The following is a 23159-nucleotide window of genomic DNA, read 5'->3' as shown; positions in this document are numbered from 1 at the left end:
TTTTTACCATTTATCCTCAATATTTTTTTATTAGATAATAACAAATGTTATGCATAATTTTCAAATACATATAAATTTATAATATTTTTTATTGAATGATTTATTTATATTTTTTTAAAAAAATTAATAAGAATTTCAATCTCTATCTTTATTAAATTTTAAATAATCTAATGCTTATGACTATCCCTCATTAACCGAAATTTCAATATTTCCATTCTAGCTAATACATAGAATAGTTTTTTGTTTTTTTTACTTTTAGATGTTTTTCTGTTTGCTTTTAATCCTTTTTTTTGTCATTTTTTTTAAGTTTTAAAAATAATCAATGGAATTAGCATATTTGAAATTTAAAACAATTAGTTAAGGGATTTGATAGGAAACTATTTAAAGAGTAATAAATGTTTTTGCCATTTTTTTTGGCTTTTAATATACATACTATTCATAAAAAAAAGAGTAATAAATGTCAAATAAAGAAAAATATATCTTGAAAATGCCACAAATGCTTTTTAGAAACCCGTAATACCTTCTAGTGTAATTAACATGTCTGAGAATTAAGACAATTAGTCAAGAAATTTGGTATGTGAATTTTTTGAAGAGTGAGAAGTGTCAAAATATATTACCTTTTGAAAAACATTATGCATATTTTAAATTTTATTTTAATTTTCTTTTTTAATATTTAGTTTAATTTAACTGGAGATCTACAAATATGGTAAGAATAATTAAATAGCAATTTTGTCAGTTTATGGTCAAATTTATTATTAAACAAAATTAAATTTTAATAAATATAAGGAACCATAAATTGCACAACCGAATAGAATTTTCGGCTAATAATCACCCATGGCACCTCAACTTTAGGGGTACGGGCGCTAAACCCCCTGAAGTTTAAAAACGGGCGCTAAACCCCCTAAACTTTGTGTCGGCGCTCACTAAACCCCTTTTGGACGAAAATACCCCCGGCGCCGTCTTTTGTTTGGCGGCTGTCTTTTAAAACAGAAAAAAAAAAATTGACAGCACCAAGTGTCAGTTGACACGTCATCAAAAGACAAAAAAAAATAAAAATGCCCAAAACACCCCTAAATATAATATCTGATAAAATAAAAAAAACCCAACCACTCATTCAAAACCCAACCACCCATTCAAAACCAACCCATCACTGATTTAACCATCGCCGCCGCCCGACCACCACCGGAAAATTTTCCGGTCATCTTCTCCGAGTGAATGATGACCGGAAAATTTTCCGGTCACCAAAATAAACGGATCTGCAGATCTGTTCCTCAAGAGGAACAGATCGGCGGATCTGTTCCTCAAGAACAGATCCGCGACGGATCTGTTCTTGAGGAACAGATTCGGAAGATGGCCGGAAAAATTTTCCGGTCATCTTCAATAGAGAAGATGACCGGAAAATTTTCCGGGGGTGGTCGGGTGGTCGGGTGGGTGTGGTCCGGTCGGGTGGGAATGGTCCGATCGGGTGTTGGGTTCATCTTTTAATTTAGATTGGGTTGATTTATTTATTTTGTCTTTTTCTAAATTAAATTGAGGGTATTTTAGGTGTTTGAAATTTTTAAGGTATAATTCTGACGTGTCAGATGATATGACAGTGTCAGAATTTTTTTTTTAAAATGTCAGTTGACTGAAAAAACGGCGCCGGGGGTATTTTGGTCATATTTCGTCCAAAAGGGGTTTAGTGAGCGCCGACACAAAGTTTAGGGGGTTTAGCGCCCGTTTTTAAACTTCAGGGGGTTTAGCGCCCGTACCCCTAAAGTTGAGGGGCCATGGGTGATTATTAGCCAGAATTTTCCAAATAAATAAATATTATTTATTTATCAGTAGTATAAACAAATTCAGTGTTACTAATACCTACAATACCTTAGTCTTTCTCTAAAAAAACTTCTCCATCGCTGAAAAAAAAGATATGATCATGAATTTTAGGGAAAAAATGAATATTTTATGCATATGATCTATAACAAAAAAACAAACGAAGAACTTACTTGAATTTTAACTTTTTATAGTATTGCCCAATTTCATTTAGCCTAATTCTACATTTCTCTATGATACATAAACCTGCAATTATTAAACAAAAAATTAAAACAAAACCCACCATTTAGAACAAAGAAGAAGAAATTAACTAAACAATGGTAAAACAAAAAAAGTATAGCAAATAAGAGAAAAAACAAAAAACATACCTGAGAAGAAGAATAAATATATGAAAATATATAATACTTTATAGGCAAACTTTTTATTTCAACATTAATGCATATTAATTTTTTTTGTAGGTTTTCAATATTTTAAGGAAACCGATTTAATTGTATCGGTTACCAAAAAAAATATAAATAGTCTTTAGCAAGTGGTACTTATTAGCATGTAAAAAAATAATTTTAAATTAGATTTATATAGTAATTATCATTTATAACTAAATTGACTGAAAAATAAAATAACATAAATTTGAGTTAATTATTTCTATATTATACTATCAATTTTACAAATAAGATTAACAAATCTATTTATCTGATGCCAATTTTATATTTTTTAATTTTATATAATTATTTATTTTCATATAATTATTTTAAATTTTTAATATTCTACAATTCTATAGTTTTAATATTTACTATTAATTTTAATTTAATTCCTTTAGCAACAAATAAGTAAACAAAGTAAGAATAATTCTATCATTTTAATTTTTCTGTATCTAATTTTCTTACATACCAGTAGATAATTAATAATAATTACCATTTTTATAACGTTAATACCAAATTACCAATCAATAAAAATGTAAGACTAATTTCTATTTTTAAAGTGAGATTTTACATTTGGTTAATTGAAATTTCAAATCTCAAATTTATTTTCAATTTTTTCGTTTTTTAATCAATTTTGATTACCAATTAACATTACTCCAGCTACAGATGTTGTTAATTGTAGTAATTCTTTTTGGCTGTTCACATACCCTTAAATGCTAATTAGGTGAATTTATCATTTTTATTTTAAAATGATATTTTATATTTTTTTATTTGAAACTCAAAATCTCTAATTTATTCTAAGATTTTTTTAAACTCAATTGTTTTTAATTTATTCTCAATTTTTTCTTTTTAAATTATTTTTATAACCAATATTTCACACTTCACCTGCTAAAAACGAAATTAATTGAAACTTTTTTGGCAGTTCATACAGTGGCGGATCCAAGACTTTTATATGATGGGGTCCATATTTATAATAAACATTTAAATTATAAAATATATAAATTTTAGCTAAAATTAACATAATAACTAAAAAAATAACTATTATATATCAAATTGGATAATAAAAAATTAATAAGATCAAATTTAAGATTTTTTTTTAAATCTCTCGATCTCTCAATTCCCCCTCAAATAAATTTTTCTTTTTAGTTTTCACAGGAATGTTCTTATATTGCCTTTTAATCATATTTTAACATAATTCTATGAATAAATTTATAAAAAAATAACAATTTGCTAAGTAAAAATATATACATAGATTAGATTATAAATTATCAAATGAAACTTAAACTAATAATAAAAAAATATATTTCTTAAAGTTTAATAAATACTAATAAATAAAAAATATCCGTAACTTATTAAATTTTTCGGTTGGATTGATTAGTTAGAATTTTTACTTATAAGGCTTCAATCTAAAATGTATGATTAGTATTTAAATATTTTTATATTGTTGTTGCCTATTTTTTATATTGTCAAGTTTGTAATTTAATTTTTACATGTAGGGGCTGCAACTTTTAATTAATTAGGATACGTTTAGTTTTATTTTTCTGATTTCACATATATGCATGGGTAGGAAACTTTTTATTTTAGAAAAAGGATGGGGTCCATGGACCCCACCCTATAAAGAATACATCCGCCACTGAGTTCATATAGCCATAAATTATCTAATGAGAGATTAAAAAAAAATTAAAAAGATAGAAGCAATACAACTAAATTAGATCAATAATAGTGCTAAATGGTTTTTTATTAGTAACAAATTAACACAACCCTGCTAAGACATTATTAATTGCAACTTATTTTTGGCTCTTCACATGACCGTAAATGCTAATTATGTGTATTTATTATTTTTATTTTAAAGTGAGATTTTATATCTTTGAAGTTCAAAACTAAAAAAAAAATTGACTGTTCATATAACCACCATTTTCTTTTTACCTTTTTATTTATTATTATGTCTATGAAAATAGTTTTTTTTTAAATAAGATCTATATTTTGAGTGCCAAATAGATAGTAGATTAATGTTTTAATTTATTTAAATTTTAATAGAAATATAAAAATATAGAATTATATAAAAATATAGTTGAATTGCATAAAACTAAAAATATAAAATTAAATAAAATAAAACACAATTAATGATCATTAGTAAGAGATGAATATTTTAGAAAATGTTGACATTTATAGCTCCAAATACATGCTTATTGTTACCTTAATAAACTTAATAATCTATTACTTTTTTGGAACGTTTATAGCAATTAAAAAGTGAAAATATTGGAGGAGTTTTAAATTTGAAAATATCATTTGTATAGTAATAAGAAAATATAAGCATTTATGACTCTAAATTGGAACTTATTATTCATAACCATCTTTGTATAAGAAAAAGGATAAAAGAGTTGCTGTGAGTGTAAGATTTTAACTAACGAATGAGAGAATGCCAAGTGTCAATATATATAGTAGATATATTATATACTACTATAGTAGATGTTTCAAATTTATAAAATTTATACATGCAAGCATATTTGTAAGGGGCGGGCTATACATATGCGTTATTTATTATGCAGTTAGAAGAAAAAAAAATACGGACAAAAATCATTAAAAAAGAACAAGAGATCAGAAGCAACATTGGAACTGGATTTTAATACAAAAGGAAAAGATATAGCTTATCAGGATATGCATATCAAGACAAACTTATTAGGATAAAATAATAATTAAAATTAGAATACTAACTGAAATAAATTATTATATTAAAATAATTATTAAAATTAGAGTACTAAATAAAATAAATTACTATATATGTTAAAATAATTGTCTTTAATACTAATTAAAATACATTAAATATTTAATAATTTGTCAATTATATAATAATTATTAAATAAACTATTTCAAATTAATTATTATTTCAAATTTTATTTTATAATTTGACGAGTCACACTACGAGGCATGTGTAAAACACGTAAAGCGACACTATAAAATTTAAGTCAAATTTCAATTGTATTATATTTTTAATAATTAAATAAATATTTTATTTATAATGAATTAGTTGTAACCATAAAACTTGATGAGTCATATTACGAGCCACGTACGTAGTACGTAATGCAAAACTAGTATCTTTAAAAATATAAGATAGAAATTTAAATAATAATATATTGACCAAATACAGTATTTTAATTTTGTAGTTCAATCAAACTAAAATATAGGTATTCCTGCTAATTTGGAGACAATTTAGTTATTTTTTACATACTAAAAATTAAATTGGAGATAATTTAGCTACCTATTGTAATTAGGACTTTAATTACAATAGTGATTAATTAAATAACTAATTAGTTAATGACTATAAAATCTTTATTTAGTAGTAAACTGAAAAGGATTATTCAGTAAATTGGTTGTCCCCCCCATCTGTACTTTTATATATAGTATAGTATAGATATAGATTTACACATTTGAATAGTAATATTATAAGATTGCCATCATTTTAATGACGTGTCATTGTATAATAGGTTTAGTCCACGGATGACGTGGTGGACTGAGTCTACCTAAGAATTTCTCAATATTAGGTTATGTGGGAATTATGAAATTTTTTCTATGTTATTGAGAGATTATTGTCAAAATAAAAAAGGGAAGTTTAGGAGAATACCTAAAAAACTAAAATATTTGTAAATTTACCTCAAAAACTGAAAGTTTATAAGCGTACCTAAAAAAATAAATATTTATTTTTTTACTCCGCAATTTATTTTTTTACTCTGCAGTTTCAAACGGTTTCAAATACAGTTTCTAATAGAGTTTCAAACGGTTTATAACAGTTTCTTAAAAATAGAGTTTCAAACGGTTTCAAATACAGTTTCAAAAAACACAATTTGAAACTGTTTTATAAAAACGTTTCAAATAGAGTTTCTAATAGAGTTTCAAACAGTTTCAAATAGAGTTTCTAATAGAGTTTCAAACGGTTTATAACGGTTTCATAAAAATAGAGTTTCAAACAGTTTCAAATACAGTTTCTAATAGAGTTTCAAATGGTTTATAACAGAGTATTTTTAAAAAACTTTGACATTTTTGAAACCGTTTATAATATAGTTTCAAACAGTTTAAAAAAAACGGAGTATTTTTATAAAAATTTTCAGAGTAAAAAAGTAAATTTCGGAGTAAAAAAATAATTTTTTTGAAAAAAAAGGTAGACAAATAATTTCTCAAAAAATGGAGTATTTTTGCAAATATTTTGAAAAACGGAGTATTTTCTGCAAATTTTTCAATAAAAAAAATAAGGTAAAAACATCAGATAGGACCATTTTAAGGGATTTGTGTAGATTACTTACCCCATATAATTTCCTGAATGGGTAAAAGCCCATATCCAACACAACAGAGGTAAGGAAAGAATGAGAGAAACCCAAATCCATGAATAGGATCATTCCGTCGTCGTTTTCCTTTGAAATTACTTCCAATTTAACACAGATAGCAGAGATCGCAGAGAAAGAAAGGAGCAGCGGGCATGTCGTTTGTTAGAGGAGATTTGCTTACCAAAACCAGAAAGCTCGTCAAAGGCTTGGCCAAGGCGGAGCCTGCTTGGCTCAAACCCATGCAACTGTTAGTTTCCCTTTTCATAACTCTCATTTCTATTCAATCAATTAATCCAATAATTTGTTTACTGTTTTGCGGGCAGTTTACTTCAAAACCCAATTCTTCAATTTAATTTTAGTTGGATTCCATCAACAGTGTGATTGCACCTCCACAGATGGTTTTGCCGGAGTTCAATCCCAATAGCAATGATTTAGGGTTTGGGTTCTCTAGCTTCTTCTCTGGTGGTTCCATGGAACTAATGGCCGTTCCTAAAAGGAAGGTAAATTTGCTCTACTTGTTTACTCAGTTTCTTGATTTTAATGTAATTACTAAGATTGATGTTTTTAGGTTATTAAATTTTAATATGATTGATGTATATGTTTTAATTGTTAATTTAGTGCTATTGGAGAACTTTGACAACATTGATGCTGATTGCTTAAACTTTTCATTATTGCTGCTTATGTATTACTGCATTTGTTATGAGCTATCTTTTGATTTTGTGGCTGTGCAACTCTCTTAGGTTTTTGAATTATTAGGGATTTGAAATGAATTTTCTAGTATTAAGCAAACTAGTTGCTTCAGATATGTTTAAGGCTACTTGGCAAGCAATGGTTAGCAAGATTAGGGTGTAGAAAGCTAGAAAATAATTGCAGTGGCACAAATAATTTAGACAACTAATTTCACAAATCTAAAAACTTATTTTTCATTTACTGTTACGTCTATGAATGCTAATTCTTCTCATACCACGCAAGTTGTAGAAGTTGTGGCGCATTTATTTTTACTACAATGATACATCTAAAGTCATTCTTCATGCTTTGTAAATCGTGCAGGTTTCTCCTCATAAGAGAGGCATAAGAAACGGGCCAAAGGCTTTGAAACCAACTCCGGTGATAGTTCGTTGCAGGTAAGACTGTTCTCTAATTGTCTTCTATTATACTAAGAAAAAGCAATGTGTTGAGAAATGCTGTACCTTTTCATGGTTATTTCTAATTCCAAGTTGTTGGAAAATGCCCGAGTCACTTCTGTAATATAAATTTTAGTTTTGTTGAAATGCTACTGTCAAAAAAACTGTCATTTGCTTCTATATGTTTTTCTTCAAGTTAGTAATCTTCTATATCTTCTTGGGAAAATGCACCTTGAAAATAAGGAAGTAACAAGTAAGGAACGTTGGAAGTAGCAAATGGAAGGTTGGTGATATTTGATTCTCGGAAGTAAACTTTAACTGTTTATCCAATTTTTGAGCAACTCAAGTGTGCTTTCTCATCATTAAACATCGAAAGTCATTGCAACTTCTTGTAAACTAGTGTTTTCCAAATCAAGGAATTTTCTATCATCGAATTTTTCCGCTTAATGTTCTATAATGCTAATGCCTTGTTTTGTTTTTCATGGTGTGATGAATTTTTGGGTTGCAGGAGTTGCGGTAGAGTTAAGCTGCCACACTTCTACTGTTGTAGTGGAGAAAGGGAGAAGACGGGTGAACCAAATAATTAAGTAAACAGATCATGCCTGCTGAGATTTTTAGTGAGCTAGATAACTCTTTCTTTTTTTCCTGAAAAGAAACCAAAGAATTTTGATTATGTTTGTTTTCTTATTAAGCAATTGCCAACAGTATGACTTAATTTTCTATGTAGAACAGCTGCATTATTTTTGTTTAGCTGTGGGAGCAACATCCACCCTTTTCGTGGTGGTTTTGATGATTCAAATTCGTTCATCAATATAAACCTAAAAAATTAACCAAGTTGTAATGATACGTATAAATTGTGATATCAAGAGGTTTATAAGGTTAAAGTGCATCTTTAATAATGGTTTGCAAAAGAATTAAACCTAAAGTCAAGGACTCAAGGGGTTTAAAATGAAACAGGAGTGAAGTTGTTGCAGCATTTTCCGAACCTTATAGCTCATAAAACTCTTGTTCCAATTAGAGGCTCTTGTTCTGAAGAACACTTATCACAACAAGGAGAGCATTCAGATTATTTTGATTTAATTTGACAAATGCAACTCATTGTTCATAAAAATTCAAAGCAGAATCTGTATCTTTTTAATTTTAAGAAAAACTATGTTTGGTCAATAAAATAGGTGTAGAATGGAATAACTATTCCACATAGAATGATTATTTTTTATTTTGGTTTATGAAATTGTAATCTCACGATTTTATGAAGTATTCTTTTAAAAAAAAATGGCTATTTCATCCCTAATGAAATAAAAAAGTAGAATTCGTATTTAAAAAAAATTACTTTTATCAATTAGACAATGCTTGATCATTTTATCATTGTATACCGTTTATTTTCTCTTTTTATTTATTTAATAACACTAGTTTTGCACTATGTGCACGCACGTAAAAATTTTGCAACGTGACTCAATTCTTTTAAAATTATGAAGTCTAGCGCGTTTTGCAACCGATAAATTTTGCAATTCCAACTTTTAATTTTGATATATAATTTATGATTATTTTTTTCATTTTGAAAAACTGAATAATTTTCTGTTAAAACAATGTCGATGTGGACAACGGAATATACATTGTTCTGGTGTCTGTATCAGCAATTTCTGACAAAAAAATTACTCGATAATTCTAATTGCAAAAGTTCAAAATTTGGTGTCCAACATTGTCAAAATTGAAAATTCATTTTAAAATTGCAAAACATGTTAAGGAGTAAAATTCTTTAAATATTTATTCAAATCTATCGTTATTTGTATTATATCTTAAATAATTAAGCTAAATAGTTAGTTAAGGATCCAATGAACCAAAAAATAAACAATTAGGGACTTGAGAAAGACAAATAAAAGTAAAAGGACCTGATGAACCAAAAAATGAAAGTTTAAGGATCCGAAAAAGTCAAATAGAAGTTAAGGGACCTAATGAACTAAAATTGTATAGTTTAGGGACCTCAAAATAGGTTTATCCTTTACATTTTTGCTATCTCATTTATAACGACGCCGTTTCCTGTCTGCTGCCGTGCCTCTCCGCTGCATTACTACTCTAATTACCAGGCCTAAAAAAACAGAGTTCTCATATCAATGGCTATGTTGAGATCAGGGATGCTAAAAGCCGCCGACAATTACACGAAGTTAGGGTTTGTAAGGTGGGCCCACGTGGCAGCCATGCCTTCATTGTTGGATGGTTCCATCAACAGTGTGATTGCACCTCCACAGATGGTTTTGCCGGAGTTCAATCCCAATAGCAATGATTTAGGGTTTGGGTTCTCTAGCTTCTTCTCTGGTGGTTCCATGGAACTAATGGCCGTTCCTAAAAGGAAGGTAAATTTGCTCTACTTGTTTACTCAGTTTCTTGATTTTAATGTAATTACTAAGATTGATGTTTTTAGGTTATTAAATTTTAATATGATTGATGTATATGTTTTAATTGTTAATTTAGTGCTATTGGAGAACTTTGACAACATTGATGCTGATTGCTTAAACTTTTCATTATTGCTGCTTATGTATTACTGCATTTGTTATGAGCTATCTTTTGATTTTGTGGCTGTGCAACTCTCTTAGGTTTTTGAATTATTAGGGATTTGAAATGAATTTTCTAGTATTAAGCAAACTAGTTGCTTCAGATATGTTTAAGGCTACTTGGCAAGCAATGGTTAGCAAGATTAGGGTGTAGAAAGCTAGAAAATAATTGCAGTGGCACAAATAATTTAGACAACTAATTTCACAAATCTAAAAACTTATTTTTCATTTACTGTTACGTCTATGAATGCTAATTCTTCTCATACCACGCAAGTTGTAGAAGTTGTGGCGCATTTATTTTTACTACAATGATACATCTAAAGTCATTCTTCATGCTTTGTAAATCGTGCAGGTTTCTCCTCATAAGAGAGGCATAAGAAACGGGCCAAAGGCTTTGAAACCAACTCCGGTGATAGTTCGTTGCAGGTAAGACTGTTCTCTAATTGTCTTCTATTATACTAAGAAAAAGCAATGTGTTGAGAAATGCTGTACCTTTTCATGGTTATTTCTAATTCCAAGTTGTTGGAAAATGCCCGAGTCACTTCTGTAATATAAATTTTAGTTTTGTTGAAATGCTACTGTCAAAAAAACTGTCATTTGCTTCTATATGTTTTTCTTCAAGTTAGTAATCTTCTATATCTTCTTGGGAAAATGCACCTTGAAAATAAGGAAGTAACAAGTAAGGAACGTTGGAAGTAGCAAATGGAAGGTTGGTGATATTTGATTCTCGGAAGTAAACTTTAACTGTTTATCCAATTTTTGAGCAACTCAAGTGTGCTTTCTCATCATTAAACATCGAAAGTCATTGCAACTTCTTGTAAACTAGTGTTTTCCAAATCAAGGAATTTTCTATCATCGAATTTTTCCGCTTAATGTTCTATAATGCTAATGCCTTGTTTTGTTTTTCATGGTGTGATGAATTTTTGGGTTGCAGGAGTTGCGGTAGAGTTAAGCTGCCACACTTCTACTGTTGTAGTGGAGAAAGGGAGAAGACGGGTGAACCAAATAATTAAGTAAACAGATCATGCCTGCTGAGATTTTTAGTGAGCTAGATAACTCTTTCTTTTTTTCCTGAAAAGAAACCAAAGAATTTTGATTATGTTTGTTTTCTTATTAAGCAATTGCCAACAGTATGACTTAATTTTCTATGTAGAACAGCTGCATTATTTTTGTTTAGCTGTGGGAGCAACATCCACCCTTTTCGTGGTGGTTTTGATGATTCAAATTCGTTCATCAATATAAACCTAAAAAATTAACCAAGTTGTAATGATACGTATAAATTGTGATATCAAGAGGTTTATAAGGTTAAAGTGCATCTTTAATAATGGTTTGCAAAAGAATTAAACCTAAAGTCAAGGACTCAAGGGGTTTAAAATGAAACAGGAGTGAAGTTGTTGCAGCATTTTCCGAACCTTATAGCTCATAAAACTCTTGTTCCAATTAGAGGCTCTTGTTCTGAAGAACACTTATCACAACAAGGAGAGCATTCAGATTATTTTGATTTAATTTGACAAATGCAACTCATTGTTCATAAAAATTCAAAGCAGAATCTGTATCTTTTTAATTTTAAGAAAAACTATGTTTGGTCAATAAAATAGGTGTAGAATGGAATAACTATTCCACATAGAATGATTATTTTTTATTTTGGTTTATGAAATTGTAATCTCACGATTTTATACTGTTTGAAACTGTTATTTTTTAAACTGTTTGAAAGTATTTTTTAGAAACTGTTTTAGACTGCTTGAGATCTTTGGAAACGGTTTGCAATTGTTTTATACTGTTTGAAACCTTTGTAAACGGTTTGAAACTGTTATTTTTTATGTAAACGGTTTGAAACTATTTGATACTATTTGAAACTGTTATTTTATAAACTATTGGAAAGTATTTTTTAGAATCTGTTTTAGACAGTTTGAGACCTTTGTAAACGGTTTGAAACTGTTTTATACTGTTCGAAACTGTTTTTTGAAACTATTTGAAACTGTTATTTTTAGACTCTTTAAAAACGTTTTTTAGAAACTGTTTTAGACTGTTTGAAACCTTTGTAAACGGTTTGAAACCGTAATTGAAACTGTATTTGAAACCGTAATTGAATTTAAGCGAATGAAACAGTTTGCAACTGTTATATAATTTTTATTACGTTTTAAACTATTTAAACATCTCGAAAATCTTTAAAACCTAATTAAACATACTAAAACTGTAAAATAATTCGATTGAACAATTCTATATCCTTTTTTTCACTGAATCCACAGTTTTTATTGATCGTAATGTATGAATTTGAATAATGAAGCATTAATTCAAAAATATCTGACAGAATATTGAAGAAGAAATAGTGAAATTTGAAAAAATTTGAGATCTGAAAAAAGAAAAGAAAAGATGAGATGAAAATTTTGAGGAGAAAGAATAAGTTTGTTATGATAAAAACAGTTGGAGTAATTTTTAGGTATAAAAACAAATAAGATAGGGTATAAAAATAAATGGCTTACACGGATAGGTATGTAAATCAAGTCCAAACTTTATGGTAGGTAATTGCTAATACTTTTCTTATTTAGGTAATTCTCTAATTCTCTCTATAATTTCCTGAAGGGAAAAGTTGAAAAATACTTGATTTTGTTAAAATAATCTCAAAAATACTTATGTTCGTTTTTATTTGCGGACAATACTTACAAAAGAAAATAAATTGCACCTAGCACTTGATTTAATAAAAACATTAAACCTAACACTTAAAATCTTATATTTCTAAACCCTAAATCATACTAAACCCTAAACCCTAAATCATGCTAAACCCTAAACCCTAAATTCCAAACTTTAAACCCTAAAACATGCTAAACCCTAAACCCTAAATTCTAAATCGTAAACCCTAAACCCTAAATTATGCTAAACCCTAAACCCTAAATCATGCTAAACCCTATATCCTAAATCTTAAACCCTAAACTCTAAATCATGCTAAACCCTAACCCTAAAATCATAAACCCTAACCCTAAAATCATAAACCCTAAACCCTTAAAATTCTAAAATCTAAATTCTAAGTCTTAAAAAAATGGAGTTAAATGTTGGATGAATAAAAAAATGAAGTTAAATGTTGGACAAAATAAAAAGGTTGGGTTAAGTGTTGGATGAAATAAAAAGGTGAAATCAAGTGCTGGATGAAATAAAAAGGTGGAATCAAGTGCTAGATGAAATAAAAAGGTGGGATCAAGTGTTGACAGAAAAAAAAAACATGCTCAAGTATTTTTGGAATTATTTTTGATAATCAAGTGCTGAGTCTAATTTCCTCTTTCCTGAATGGGTAAAAGCCCATATCCAACACAACAGAGGTAAGGAAAGAATGAGAGAAACCCAAATCCATGAATAGGATCATTCCGTCGTCGTTTTCCTTTGAAATTACTTCCAATTTAACACAGATAGCAGAGATCGCAGAGAAAGAAAGGAGCAGCGGGCATGTCGTTTGTTAGAGGAGATTTGCTTACCAAAACCAGAAAGCTCGTCAAAGGCTTGGCCAAGGCGGAGCCTGCTTGGCTCAAACCCATGCAACTGTTAGTTTCCCTTTTCATAACTCTCATTTCTATTCAATCAATTAATCCAATAATTTGTTTACTGTTTTGCGGGCAGTTTACTTCAAAACCCAATTCTTCAATTTAATTTTAGTTGGATTGCATGATTTTAGTAATAATAGTGATCAATTTCAGGGCGCCACCGCCAACATTTCCTCGTTATGATGGGAAAATACAGAAGATCACTCTGCCTGAGGATCCTTACATTATTAAGTTCTTTCAGAAGTACCCGGATTCCAAACATGAAGATGCCATCAAGTATAATCCTTTTCCTTATGCTTATCTACTTATTTTCTTGTTCAGTTTCAGCACCCATTTTTCTTATTCCCTTTTAATTGAATATGCCTGCGCCTTCTGATTATAGAGATGCTATTTAGTTTGCCTTTCCGATTCGCAATATCGGGATACACAGGAGAGTTGTTCCTTGAAATTTTTAGTCTGATTATTGGACCTCATATCTAAGATTACATTTGATTGTGTGAAGAGAATTACTACTGTCTGTTTCTTTTGGAGAAATGTAGTCTCCGAGTGATGTTTTTGAACCTATGGAAGACTACTACCTTATACCATTTTGCTTCATTCTCTTTATATAATAATTCCTCGGCTGCGATATTAAACTTCGTCAGCTGTCTCTTTGAGACTTTGGCTTTGATTATATCCTCTTTAGCAAATATTGGAAAGAAGTATTAAAGTCTGTGTCGATTTCAGTTATGTTTTATGTTTGTACAGGATATGTGATTTTGACCCCCCTGTGGCTCGTGTATATGGTTTGCGGGTGCTTGAGTTGAAGGAGCAGGGAGTTAGTGAGGAGAAAGCTATAGCTGTGGCTGATGTATGCTTTCTTGTTCTCGATTGACAAACATGTTTTATGATCCTTCCATCTTTTTCTTTCTCTAATTGTAAGTTATTAATGTGTAGATGGAATATCGGGCAGAGAGGAAGGCCAAAAAGAAGGCATATGCTCAATTGAAGAAAATTGCACATATGCAGGGCAAAAGACCTCCGCCTAATCCATATCCTAGCCCCATTAAGGAAATTCAAGCAGAGGAAAAGAAGTATGTGCATGACCGGTTTTACGATCCCAAGGCATATCAGATTTTGAAGAGGCTCAAAGAAGAGAGGGTAGCTGAGTTACTGGAGAGACAAAGTCGTCGGTGACATTAGAGTGGCATTTCTGTAGCCTTTGCTGCAATTGTTTTTCTAATAATTAGTTCAGCCTGCCTGATTTAAAACAAAGTGAACCCTTTTTGTTCTTTGGTCAATTATTGTAAAAGGATGCCATTTTATATGTTTAAACCTGCATATTTTAAATGTCCATGTTTCTCTTGCCCTTTCTCCATTATTTTTGTTTAAGGTCAATAACTGAAAATTCTGACTCTTAGTTTTTTTAATTACAATCCAGTTTTTTCATTTCTAGTGCAGTTGAAGTTTCACATTCTATTAACTACTATATTGCTACCTAGTGTAGTAATATTTTTTCAATCAGCATTCTTGATAGATAAATAAAGATTATTACAGTTCTTCAACTAGCATGCCGCTTCTTGCTTTTACAATTCAGCATATGCTGTTAGCATACAATATTGCCAAACTCAATGTCCCATAATCATGTATTGCACCAAAAGCTTTTCAAAAGTTTGCCACTTAATTGCAGAATTTGCATATAAATTACAACATTCTCAACAAGAGGTTAGAGAGTGATCATTACATACATGCCACCTCCAACAGCAGACAACTCTATGCTAAGTGCTAACCCTAAGTGTGTATTCAAAACTGGAGAATATATGTAAACAAAACTGGGTATTATAATTCGTCTTCACCGTCGACCACCTTTAGACCCCAGCTCATATCCTCACAATGTCTCACATGAGGAACGAGTGCACCTGTATCAGTTCCTCTCTTAGCCTTGCAATCATAAAAAGGAGGAGCATGAAAACAAGGATCCATTGACATTGCCCGGCGACAAGGCGGATCAGGGGTTGTCTCATTTTCAGGCTTGTACAGGATCCATGGCTTCAAGCCTCCAAGACCTTGTGCCACATAGCCAAAAGTTGACCATGAACTTGTAACCAACTTATCAGTCAAACTCAGGAGGTACATCTCAGCCCATGCCTTCCTGTTGTGCATCAGCTTTCCCGTTTGCTGGTACTCCTCGTGACTTGGCTGGTAAACACCGACAACTTCCCCAGTGGCAGTTGAGTGTTCCCAATACATATTCTTCAGATTCTCGGAGTACCCTGCATTTAACGATGTCACGAGGACAGTCTTCAATTTTGGGTTAGCAGCAACACCAATAGAAGAGTCTTGCAAGTCTACTTCAGGTAATAATTTCTCCTTCAAAGTACAAGCTAAAATTTGATCCATCACATGCTTAAATGGACCAGGTCTTTCATCAAACACTCTTATCTGTATGCCGATGCTCTCATCAGCTTTAGCTAAGTAAGTTTGATAGTACCTTGTAATGAGTCCCCAAACTTGATTCGACGGGTGGAAAATGTACCTTCCTATGTGGTGAAAAACCGTTCCTTTTCGGGGAAATAACATGCTCAGCTCTTGCTCAAAAGAATTAATCAAGAAAAGCGACGGCACAAAGTAGTTATCCGTTCGTACAACCAACCACTTAACTTTAGTAAAAAGAGACTGATCTTCATCGCAGAAGAAAAGCTTATCATGATCATCATAATCATGAACTAAATGAAGATACAAATACGTTATTGCCGAAGCATTTACAACATTATTTTTCAGCATATTACCGTAACAACGCGAAGATTTCTGATCAAAGCTTCCGAACTGGTCAGCCAAAGGAAAATCCAAAGGCAGCAACCACGATTTCTCCGGAAAGGGCTCGCAGAACAGATCAGCCATGTCTTTACCTCGGTCAACAAGCAAAACTCTATTCGTAAGAAGAGCATAAAGAAAAGTTGAAGCAAGAGACAGTATCCTATTACCCAATCCACTAAAACAAATCCACACAATGTACTGACAATCAGCAGAACCAACAACTTCTTGTCCAGATTGAAGCTGTTCAAGAGCTTTACTATAAAACTCAGTATCCGGACCGCAACGTTTGTGAAGATCCTCGTAGCTTCTAAGCCGAGAAATGAGATAGGGAGACGGCTTATGAAGTGAAGTGTTGCGGTACAAATAGGATTGGTATCGACTGGTGCAAGCAGCTTCGTCAAATCCTGAAGCGAGCAGGCCACCCAGTAGGCTGTCACTGCCTGGGCTAATAACTTGAGATATAACATTGTCTGGGTTAAGAGTGGAACCGTAATTAATAAACCGACAGTATTTTGAAACACAAGTGAAATGAAATGAAAGAAAAACTCACCGGGAGATGGGGAGTGACGAAGCATGATTGATAGAAGAAAAAGTATGGGCAATGCGAGTAAAGGAAGAGCCAAGATCTTGGTGAGTGTGAATGTATTGGATCCGAATCTCTTCATGACTTGGACTCTGGAACTGGAACTAGTGTGTTGATCTGATGCTGACAACTGTAATCTTCTTCTTGTAAAAGATTTCAAATCCATTCAATTCTTTGTTCTCTCTTCAATTCAATTCAATTCATTACCATTTTTGGATTTCATTTCTGTTTGCTGTGTGTTTGTTAGATGCGAAAGGAGAAACATAAGTAAAACGACGTGCAGTTTAGCATTTTGTTTTATTTATTTATGGATAGGGTATTTACATTTGGCTAAACCCATTTTAAGGTCCTTAAACTTTCATTTTTTGGTTCATCAAATCCTTCAACTTTTATTTAGCTTTTTCAAATCCTTAAACTTTCATTTTTTGGTTCATCAAGTCCCTCAACTTCTATTTAACTTTCTAAGACCCTTAAACTTTTATTTTTTGGTTCCATTAGGTCCTTAAACGAAGATCCATTTAAGGATCCAATGAACCAAAAAATAAACAATTAGGGACTTGAGAAAGACAAATAAAAGTAAAAGGACCTGATGAACCAAAAAATGAAAGTTTAAGGATCCGAAAAAGTCAAATAGAAGTTAAGGGACCTAATGAACTAAAATTGTATAGTTTAGGGACCTCAAAATAGGTTTATCCTTTACATTTTTGCTATCTCATTTATAACGACGCCGTTTCCTGTCTGCTGCCGTGCCTCTCCGCTGCATTACTACTCTAATTACCAGGCCTAAAAAAACAGAGTTCTCATATCAATGGCTATGTTGAGATCAGGGATGCTAAAAGCCGCCGACAATTACACGAAGTTAGGGTTTGTAAGGTGGGCCCACGTGGCAGCCATGCCTTCATTGTTGGATGGTTCCATCAACAGTGTGATTGCACCTCCACAGATGGTTTTGCCGGAGTTCAATCCCAATAGCAATGATTTAGGGTTTGGGTTCTCTAGCTTCTTCTCTGGTGGTTCCATGGAACTAATGGCCGTTCCTAAAAGGAAGGTAAATTTGCTCTACTTGTTTACTCAGTTTCTTGATTTTAATGTAATTACTAAGATTGATGTTTTTAGGTTATTAAATTTTAATATGATTGATGTATATGTTTTAATTGTTAATTTAGTGCTATTGGAGAACTTTGACAACATTGATGCTGATTGCTTAAACTTTTCATTATTGCTGCTTATGTATTACTGCATTTGTTATGAGCTATCTTTTGATTTTGTGGCTGTGCAACTCTCTTAGGTTTTTGAATTATTAGGGATTTGAAATGAATTTTCTAGTATTAAGCAAACTAGTTGCTTCAGATATGTTTAAGGCTACTTGGCAAGCAATGGTTAGCAAGATTAGGGTGTAGAAAGCTAGAAAATAATTGCAGTGGCACAAATAATTTAGACAACTAATTTCACAAATCTAAAAACTTATTTTTCATTTACTGTTACGTCTATGAATGCTAATTCTTCTCATACCACGCAAGTTGTAGAAGTTGTGGCGCATTTATTTTTACTACAATGATACATCTAAAGTCATTCTTCATGCTTTGTAAATCGTGCAGGTTTCTCCTCATAAGAGAGGCATAAGAAACGGGCCAAAGGCTTTGAAACCAACTCCGGTGATAGTTCGTTGCAGGTAAGACTGTTCTCTAATTGTCTTCTATTATACTAAGAAAAAGCAATGTGTTGAGAAATGCTGTACCTTTTCATGGTTATTTCTAATTCCAAGTTGTTGGAAAATGCCCGAGTCACTTCTGTAATATAAATTTTAGTTTTGTTGAAATGCTACTGTCAAAAAAACTGTCATTTGCTTCTATATGTTTTTCTTCAAGTTAGTAATCTTCTATATCTTCTTGGGAAAATGCACCTTGAAAATAAGGAAGTAACAAGTAAGGAACGTTGGAAGTAGCAAATGGAAGGTTGGTGATATTTGATTCTCGGAAGTAAACTTTAACTGTTTATCCAATTTTTGAGCAACTCAAGTGTGCTTTCTCATCATTAAACATCGAAAGTCATTGCAACTTCTTGTAAACTAGTGTTTTCCAAATCAAGGAATTTTCTATCATCGAATTTTTCCGCTTAATGTTCTATAATGCTAATGCCTTGTTTTGTTTTTCATGGTGTGATGAATTTTTGGGTTGCAGGAGTTGCGGTAGAGTTAAGCTGCCACACTTCTACTGTTGTAGTGGAGAAAGGGAGAAGACGGGTGAACCAAATAATTAAGTAAACAGATCATGCCTGCTGAGATTTTTAGTGAGCTAGATAACTCTTTCTTTTTTTCCTGAAAAGAAACCAAAGAATTTTGATTATGTTTGTTTTCTTATTAAGCAATTGCCAACAGTATGACTTAATTTTCTATGTAGAACAGCTGCATTATTTTTGTTTAGCTGTGGGAGCAACATCCACCCTTTTCGTGGTGGTTTTGATGATTCAAATTCGTTCATCAATATAAACCTAAAAAATTAACCAAGTTGTAATGATACGTATAAATTGTGATATCAAGAGGTTTATAAGGTTAAAGTGCATCTTTAATAATGGTTTGCAAAAGAATTAAACCTAAAGTCAAGGACTCAAGGGGTTTAAAATGAAACAGGAGTGAAGTTGTTGCAGCATTTTCCGAACCTTATAGCTCATAAAACTCTTGTTCCAATTAGAGGCTCTTGTTCTGAAGAACACTTATCACAACAAGGAGAGCATTCAGATTATTTTGATTTAATTTGACAAATGCAACTCATTGTTCATAAAAATTCAAAGCAGAATCTGTATCTTTTTAATTTTAAGAAAAACTATGTTTGGTCAATAAAATAGGTGTAGAATGGAATAACTATTCCACATAGAATGATTATTTTTTATTTTGGTTTATGAAATTGTAATCTCACGATTTTATGAAGTATTCTTTTAAAAAAAAATGGCTATTTCATCCCTAATGAAATAAAAAAGTAGAATTCGTATTTAAAAAAAATTACTTTTATCAATTAGACAATGCTTGATCATTTTATCATTGTATACCGTTTATTTTCTCTTTTTATTTATTTAATAACACTAGTTTTGCACTATGTGCACGCACGTAAAAATTTTGCAACGTGACTCAATTCTTTTAAAATTATGAAGTCTAGCGCGTTTTGCAACCGATAAATTTTGCAATTCCAACTTTTAATTTTGATATATAATTTATGATTATTTTTTTCATTTTGAAAAACTGAATAATTTTCTGTTAAAACAATGTCGATGTGGACAACGGAATATACATTGTTCTGGTGTCTGTATCAGCAATTTCTGACAAAAAAATTACTCGATAATTCTAATTGCAAAAGTTCAAAATTTGGTGTCCAACATTGTCAAAATTGAAAATTCATTTTAAAATTGCAAAACATGTTAAGGAGTAAAATTCTTTAAATATTTATTCAAATCTATCGTTATTTGTATTATATCTTAAATAATTAAGCTAAATAGTTAGTTAAGGATCCAATGAACCAAAAAATAAACAATTAGGGACTTGAGAAAGACAAATAAAAGTAAAAGGACCTGATGAACCAAAAAATGAAAGTTTAAGGATCCGAAAAAGTCAAATAGAAGTTAAGGGACCTAATGAACTAAAATTGTATAGTTTAGGGACCTCAAAATAGGTTTATCCTTTACATTTTTGCTATCTCATTTATAACGACGCCGTTTCCTGTCTGCTGCCGTGCCTCTCCGCTGCATTACTACTCTAATTACCAGGCCTAAAAAAACAGAGTTCTCATATCAATGGCTATGTTGAGATCAGGGATGCTAAAAGCCGCCGACAATTACACGAAGTTAGGGTTTGTAAGGTGGGCCCACGTGGCAGCCATGCCTTCATTGTTGGATGGTTCCATCAACAGTGTGATTGCACCTCCACAGATGGTTTTGCCGGAGTTCAATCCCAATAGCAATGATTTAGGGTTTGGGTTCTCTAGCTTCTTCTCTGGTGGTTCCATGGAACTAATGGCCGTTCCTAAAAGGAAGGTAAATTTGCTCTACTTGTTTACTCAGTTTCTTGATTTTAATGTAATTACTAAGATTGATGTTTTTAGGTTATTAAATTTTAATATGATTGATGTATATGTTTTAATTGTTAATTTAGTGCTATTGGAGAACTTTGACAACATTGATGCTGATTGCTTAAACTTTTCATTATTGCTGCTTATGTATTACTGCATTTGTTATGAGCTATCTTTTGATTTTGTGGCTGTGCAACTCTCTTAGGTTTTTGAATTATTAGGGATTTGAAATGAATTTTCTAGTATTAAGCAAACTAGTTGCTTCAGATATGTTTAAGGCTACTTGGCAAGCAATGGTTAGCAAGATTAGGGTGTAGAAAGCTAGAAAATAATTGCAGTGGCACAAATAATTTAGACAACTAATTTCACAAATCTAAAAACTTATTTTTCATTTACTGTTACGTCTATGAATGCTAATTCTTCTCATACCACGCAAGTTGTAGAAGTTGTGGCGCATTTATTTTTACTACAATGATACATCTAAAGTCATTCTTCATGCTTTGTAAATCGTGCAGGTTTCTCCTCATAAGAGAGGCATAAGAAACGGGCCAAAGGCTTTGAAACCAACTCCGGTGATAGTTCGTTGCAGGTAAGACTGTTCTCTAATTGTCTTCTATTATACTAAGAAAAAGCAATGTGTTGAGAAATGCTGTACCTTTTCATGGTTATTTCTAATTCCAAGTTGTTGGAAAATGCCCGAGTCACTTCTGTAATATAAATTTTAGTTTTGTTGAAATGCTACTGTCAAAAAAACTGTCATTTGCTTCTATATGTTTTTCTTCAAGTTAGTAATCTTCTATATCTTCTTGGGAAAATGCACCTTGAAAATAAGGAAGTAACAAGTAAGGAACGTTGGAAGTAGCAAATGGAAGGTTGGTGATATTTGATTCTCGGAAGTAAACTTTAACTGTTTATCCAATTTTTGAGCAACTCAAGTGTGCTTTCTCATCATTAAACATCGAAAGTCATTGCAACTTCTTGTAAACTAGTGTTTTCCAAATCAAGGAATTTTCTATCATCGAATTTTTCCGCTTAATGTTCTATAATGCTAATGCCTTGTTTTGTTTTTCATGGTGTGATGAATTTTTGGGTTGCAGGAGTTGCGGTAGAGTTAAGCTGCCACACTTCTACTGTTGTAGTGGAGAAAGGGAGAAGACGGGTGAACCAAATAATTAAGTAAACAGATCATGCCTGCTGAGATTTTTAGTGAGCTAGATAACTCTTTCTTTTTTTCCTGAAAAGAAACCAAAGAATTTTGATTATGTTTGTTTTCTTATTAAGCAATTGCCAACAGTATGACTTAATTTTCTATGTAGAACAGCTGCATTATTTTTGTTTAGCTGTGGGAGCAACATCCACCCTTTTCGTGGTGGTTTTGATGATTCAAATTCGTTCATCAATATAAACCTAAAAAATTAACCAAGTTGTAATGATACGTATAAATTGTGATATCAAGAGGTTTATAAGGTTAAAGTGCATCTTTAATAATGGTTTGCAAAAGAATTAAACCTAAAGTCAAGGACTCAAGGGGTTTAAAATGAAACAGGAGTGAAGTTGTTGCAGCATTTTCCGAACCTTATAGCTCATAAAACTCTTGTTCCAATTAGAGGCTCTTGTTCTGAAGAACACTTATCACAACAAGGAGAGCATTCAGATTATTTTGATTTAATTTGACAAATGCAACTCATTGTTCATAAAAATTCAAAGCAGAATCTGTATCTTTTTAATTTTAAGAAAAACTATGTTTGGTCAATAAAATAGGTGTAGAATGGAATAACTATTCCACATAGAATGATTATTTTTTATTTTGGTTTATGAAATTGTAATCTCACGATTTTATACTGTTTGAAACTGTTATTTTTTAAACTGTTTGAAAGTATTTTTTAGAAACTGTTTTAGACTGCTTGAGATCTTTGGAAACGGTTTGCAATTGTTTTATACTGTTTGAAACCTTTGTAAACGGTTT

The 23159-nt window shown here is 31.2% G+C and overlaps 6 protein-coding genes across 7 annotated transcripts; 5 read left to right on the top strand and 1 right to left on the bottom strand.

Moving 5' to 3' along the window:
- Positions 1–6560: 6560 nt before the first annotated feature.
- On the top strand, positions 6561–8508 carry LOC126687215 (uncharacterized). Its single transcript, XM_050381675.2, has 4 exons — positions 6561–6797; positions 6927–7050; positions 7601–7674; positions 8183–8508. The coding sequence occupies exons 1-4, from the start codon at positions 6703–6705 to the stop codon at positions 8259–8261; spliced, it is 372 nt and encodes a 123-aa protein (XP_050237632.1). The 5' UTR covers positions 6561–6702; the 3' UTR covers positions 8262–8508.
- Positions 8509–9755: 1247 nt separating this feature from the next.
- On the top strand, positions 9756–11483 carry LOC130014681 (uncharacterized). Its single transcript, XM_050381674.2, has 3 exons — positions 9756–10025; positions 10576–10649; positions 11158–11483. The coding sequence occupies exons 1-3, from the start codon at positions 9786–9788 to the stop codon at positions 11234–11236; spliced, it is 393 nt and encodes a 130-aa protein (XP_050237631.2). The 5' UTR covers positions 9756–9785; the 3' UTR covers positions 11237–11483.
- Positions 11484–13529: 2046 nt separating this feature from the next.
- On the top strand, positions 13530–15089 carry LOC130014541 (uncharacterized). The gene is made up of 4 exons (XM_050381668.2): positions 13530–13756; positions 13910–14032; positions 14504–14606; positions 14693–15089. The coding sequence occupies exons 1-4, from the start codon at positions 13662–13664 to the stop codon at positions 14930–14932; spliced, it is 561 nt and encodes a 186-aa protein (XP_050237625.1). The 5' UTR covers positions 13530–13661; the 3' UTR covers positions 14933–15089.
- A 265-nt stretch (positions 15090–15354) lies between these two features.
- LOC130014540 (galactoside 2-alpha-L-fucosyltransferase-like) lies at positions 15355–17390 on the bottom strand. Of its 2 annotated transcripts, none has more exons than XM_050381664.2 (2): positions 17103–17390; positions 15355–17004 (listed from the first exon to the last, which is right to left on the bottom strand). In XM_050381664.2, the coding sequence occupies exons 1-2, from the start codon at positions 17299–17301 to the stop codon at positions 15575–15577; spliced, it is 1629 nt and encodes a 542-aa protein (XP_050237621.1). In that variant the 5' UTR covers positions 17302–17390; the 3' UTR covers positions 15355–15574. The 2 variants fall into 2 exon arrangements, with proteins under 2 accessions (XP_050237621.1, XP_050237618.1); XM_050381661.2 differs by having other exon boundaries at positions 15355–17022; positions 17103–17389.
- Positions 17391–17913: 523 nt separating this feature from the next.
- LOC130014680 (uncharacterized) lies at positions 17914–19641 on the top strand. The gene is made up of 3 exons (XM_050381672.2): positions 17914–18183; positions 18734–18807; positions 19316–19641. The coding sequence occupies exons 1-3, from the start codon at positions 17944–17946 to the stop codon at positions 19392–19394; spliced, it is 393 nt and encodes a 130-aa protein (XP_050237629.2). The 5' UTR covers positions 17914–17943; the 3' UTR covers positions 19395–19641.
- A 1247-nt stretch (positions 19642–20888) lies between these two features.
- On the top strand, positions 20889–22616 carry LOC130014679 (uncharacterized). The gene is made up of 3 exons (XM_050381681.2): positions 20889–21158; positions 21709–21782; positions 22291–22616. Exons 1-3 carry the CDS (start codon positions 20919–20921, stop codon positions 22367–22369), a joined length of 393 nt encoding a protein of 130 aa, XP_050237638.2. The 5' UTR covers positions 20889–20918; the 3' UTR covers positions 22370–22616.
- The last annotated feature ends 543 nt before the right edge of the window (positions 22617–23159 follow it).

Source organism: Mercurialis annua, linkage group LG6 (genome assembly GCF_937616625.2).
Source record: "Mercurialis annua linkage group LG6, ddMerAnnu1.2, whole genome shotgun sequence".
Lineage (NCBI taxonomy): Eukaryota > Viridiplantae > Streptophyta > Magnoliopsida > Malpighiales > Euphorbiaceae > Mercurialis > Mercurialis annua.
This window is presented reverse-complemented; position numbering and strand designations above follow the sequence as displayed.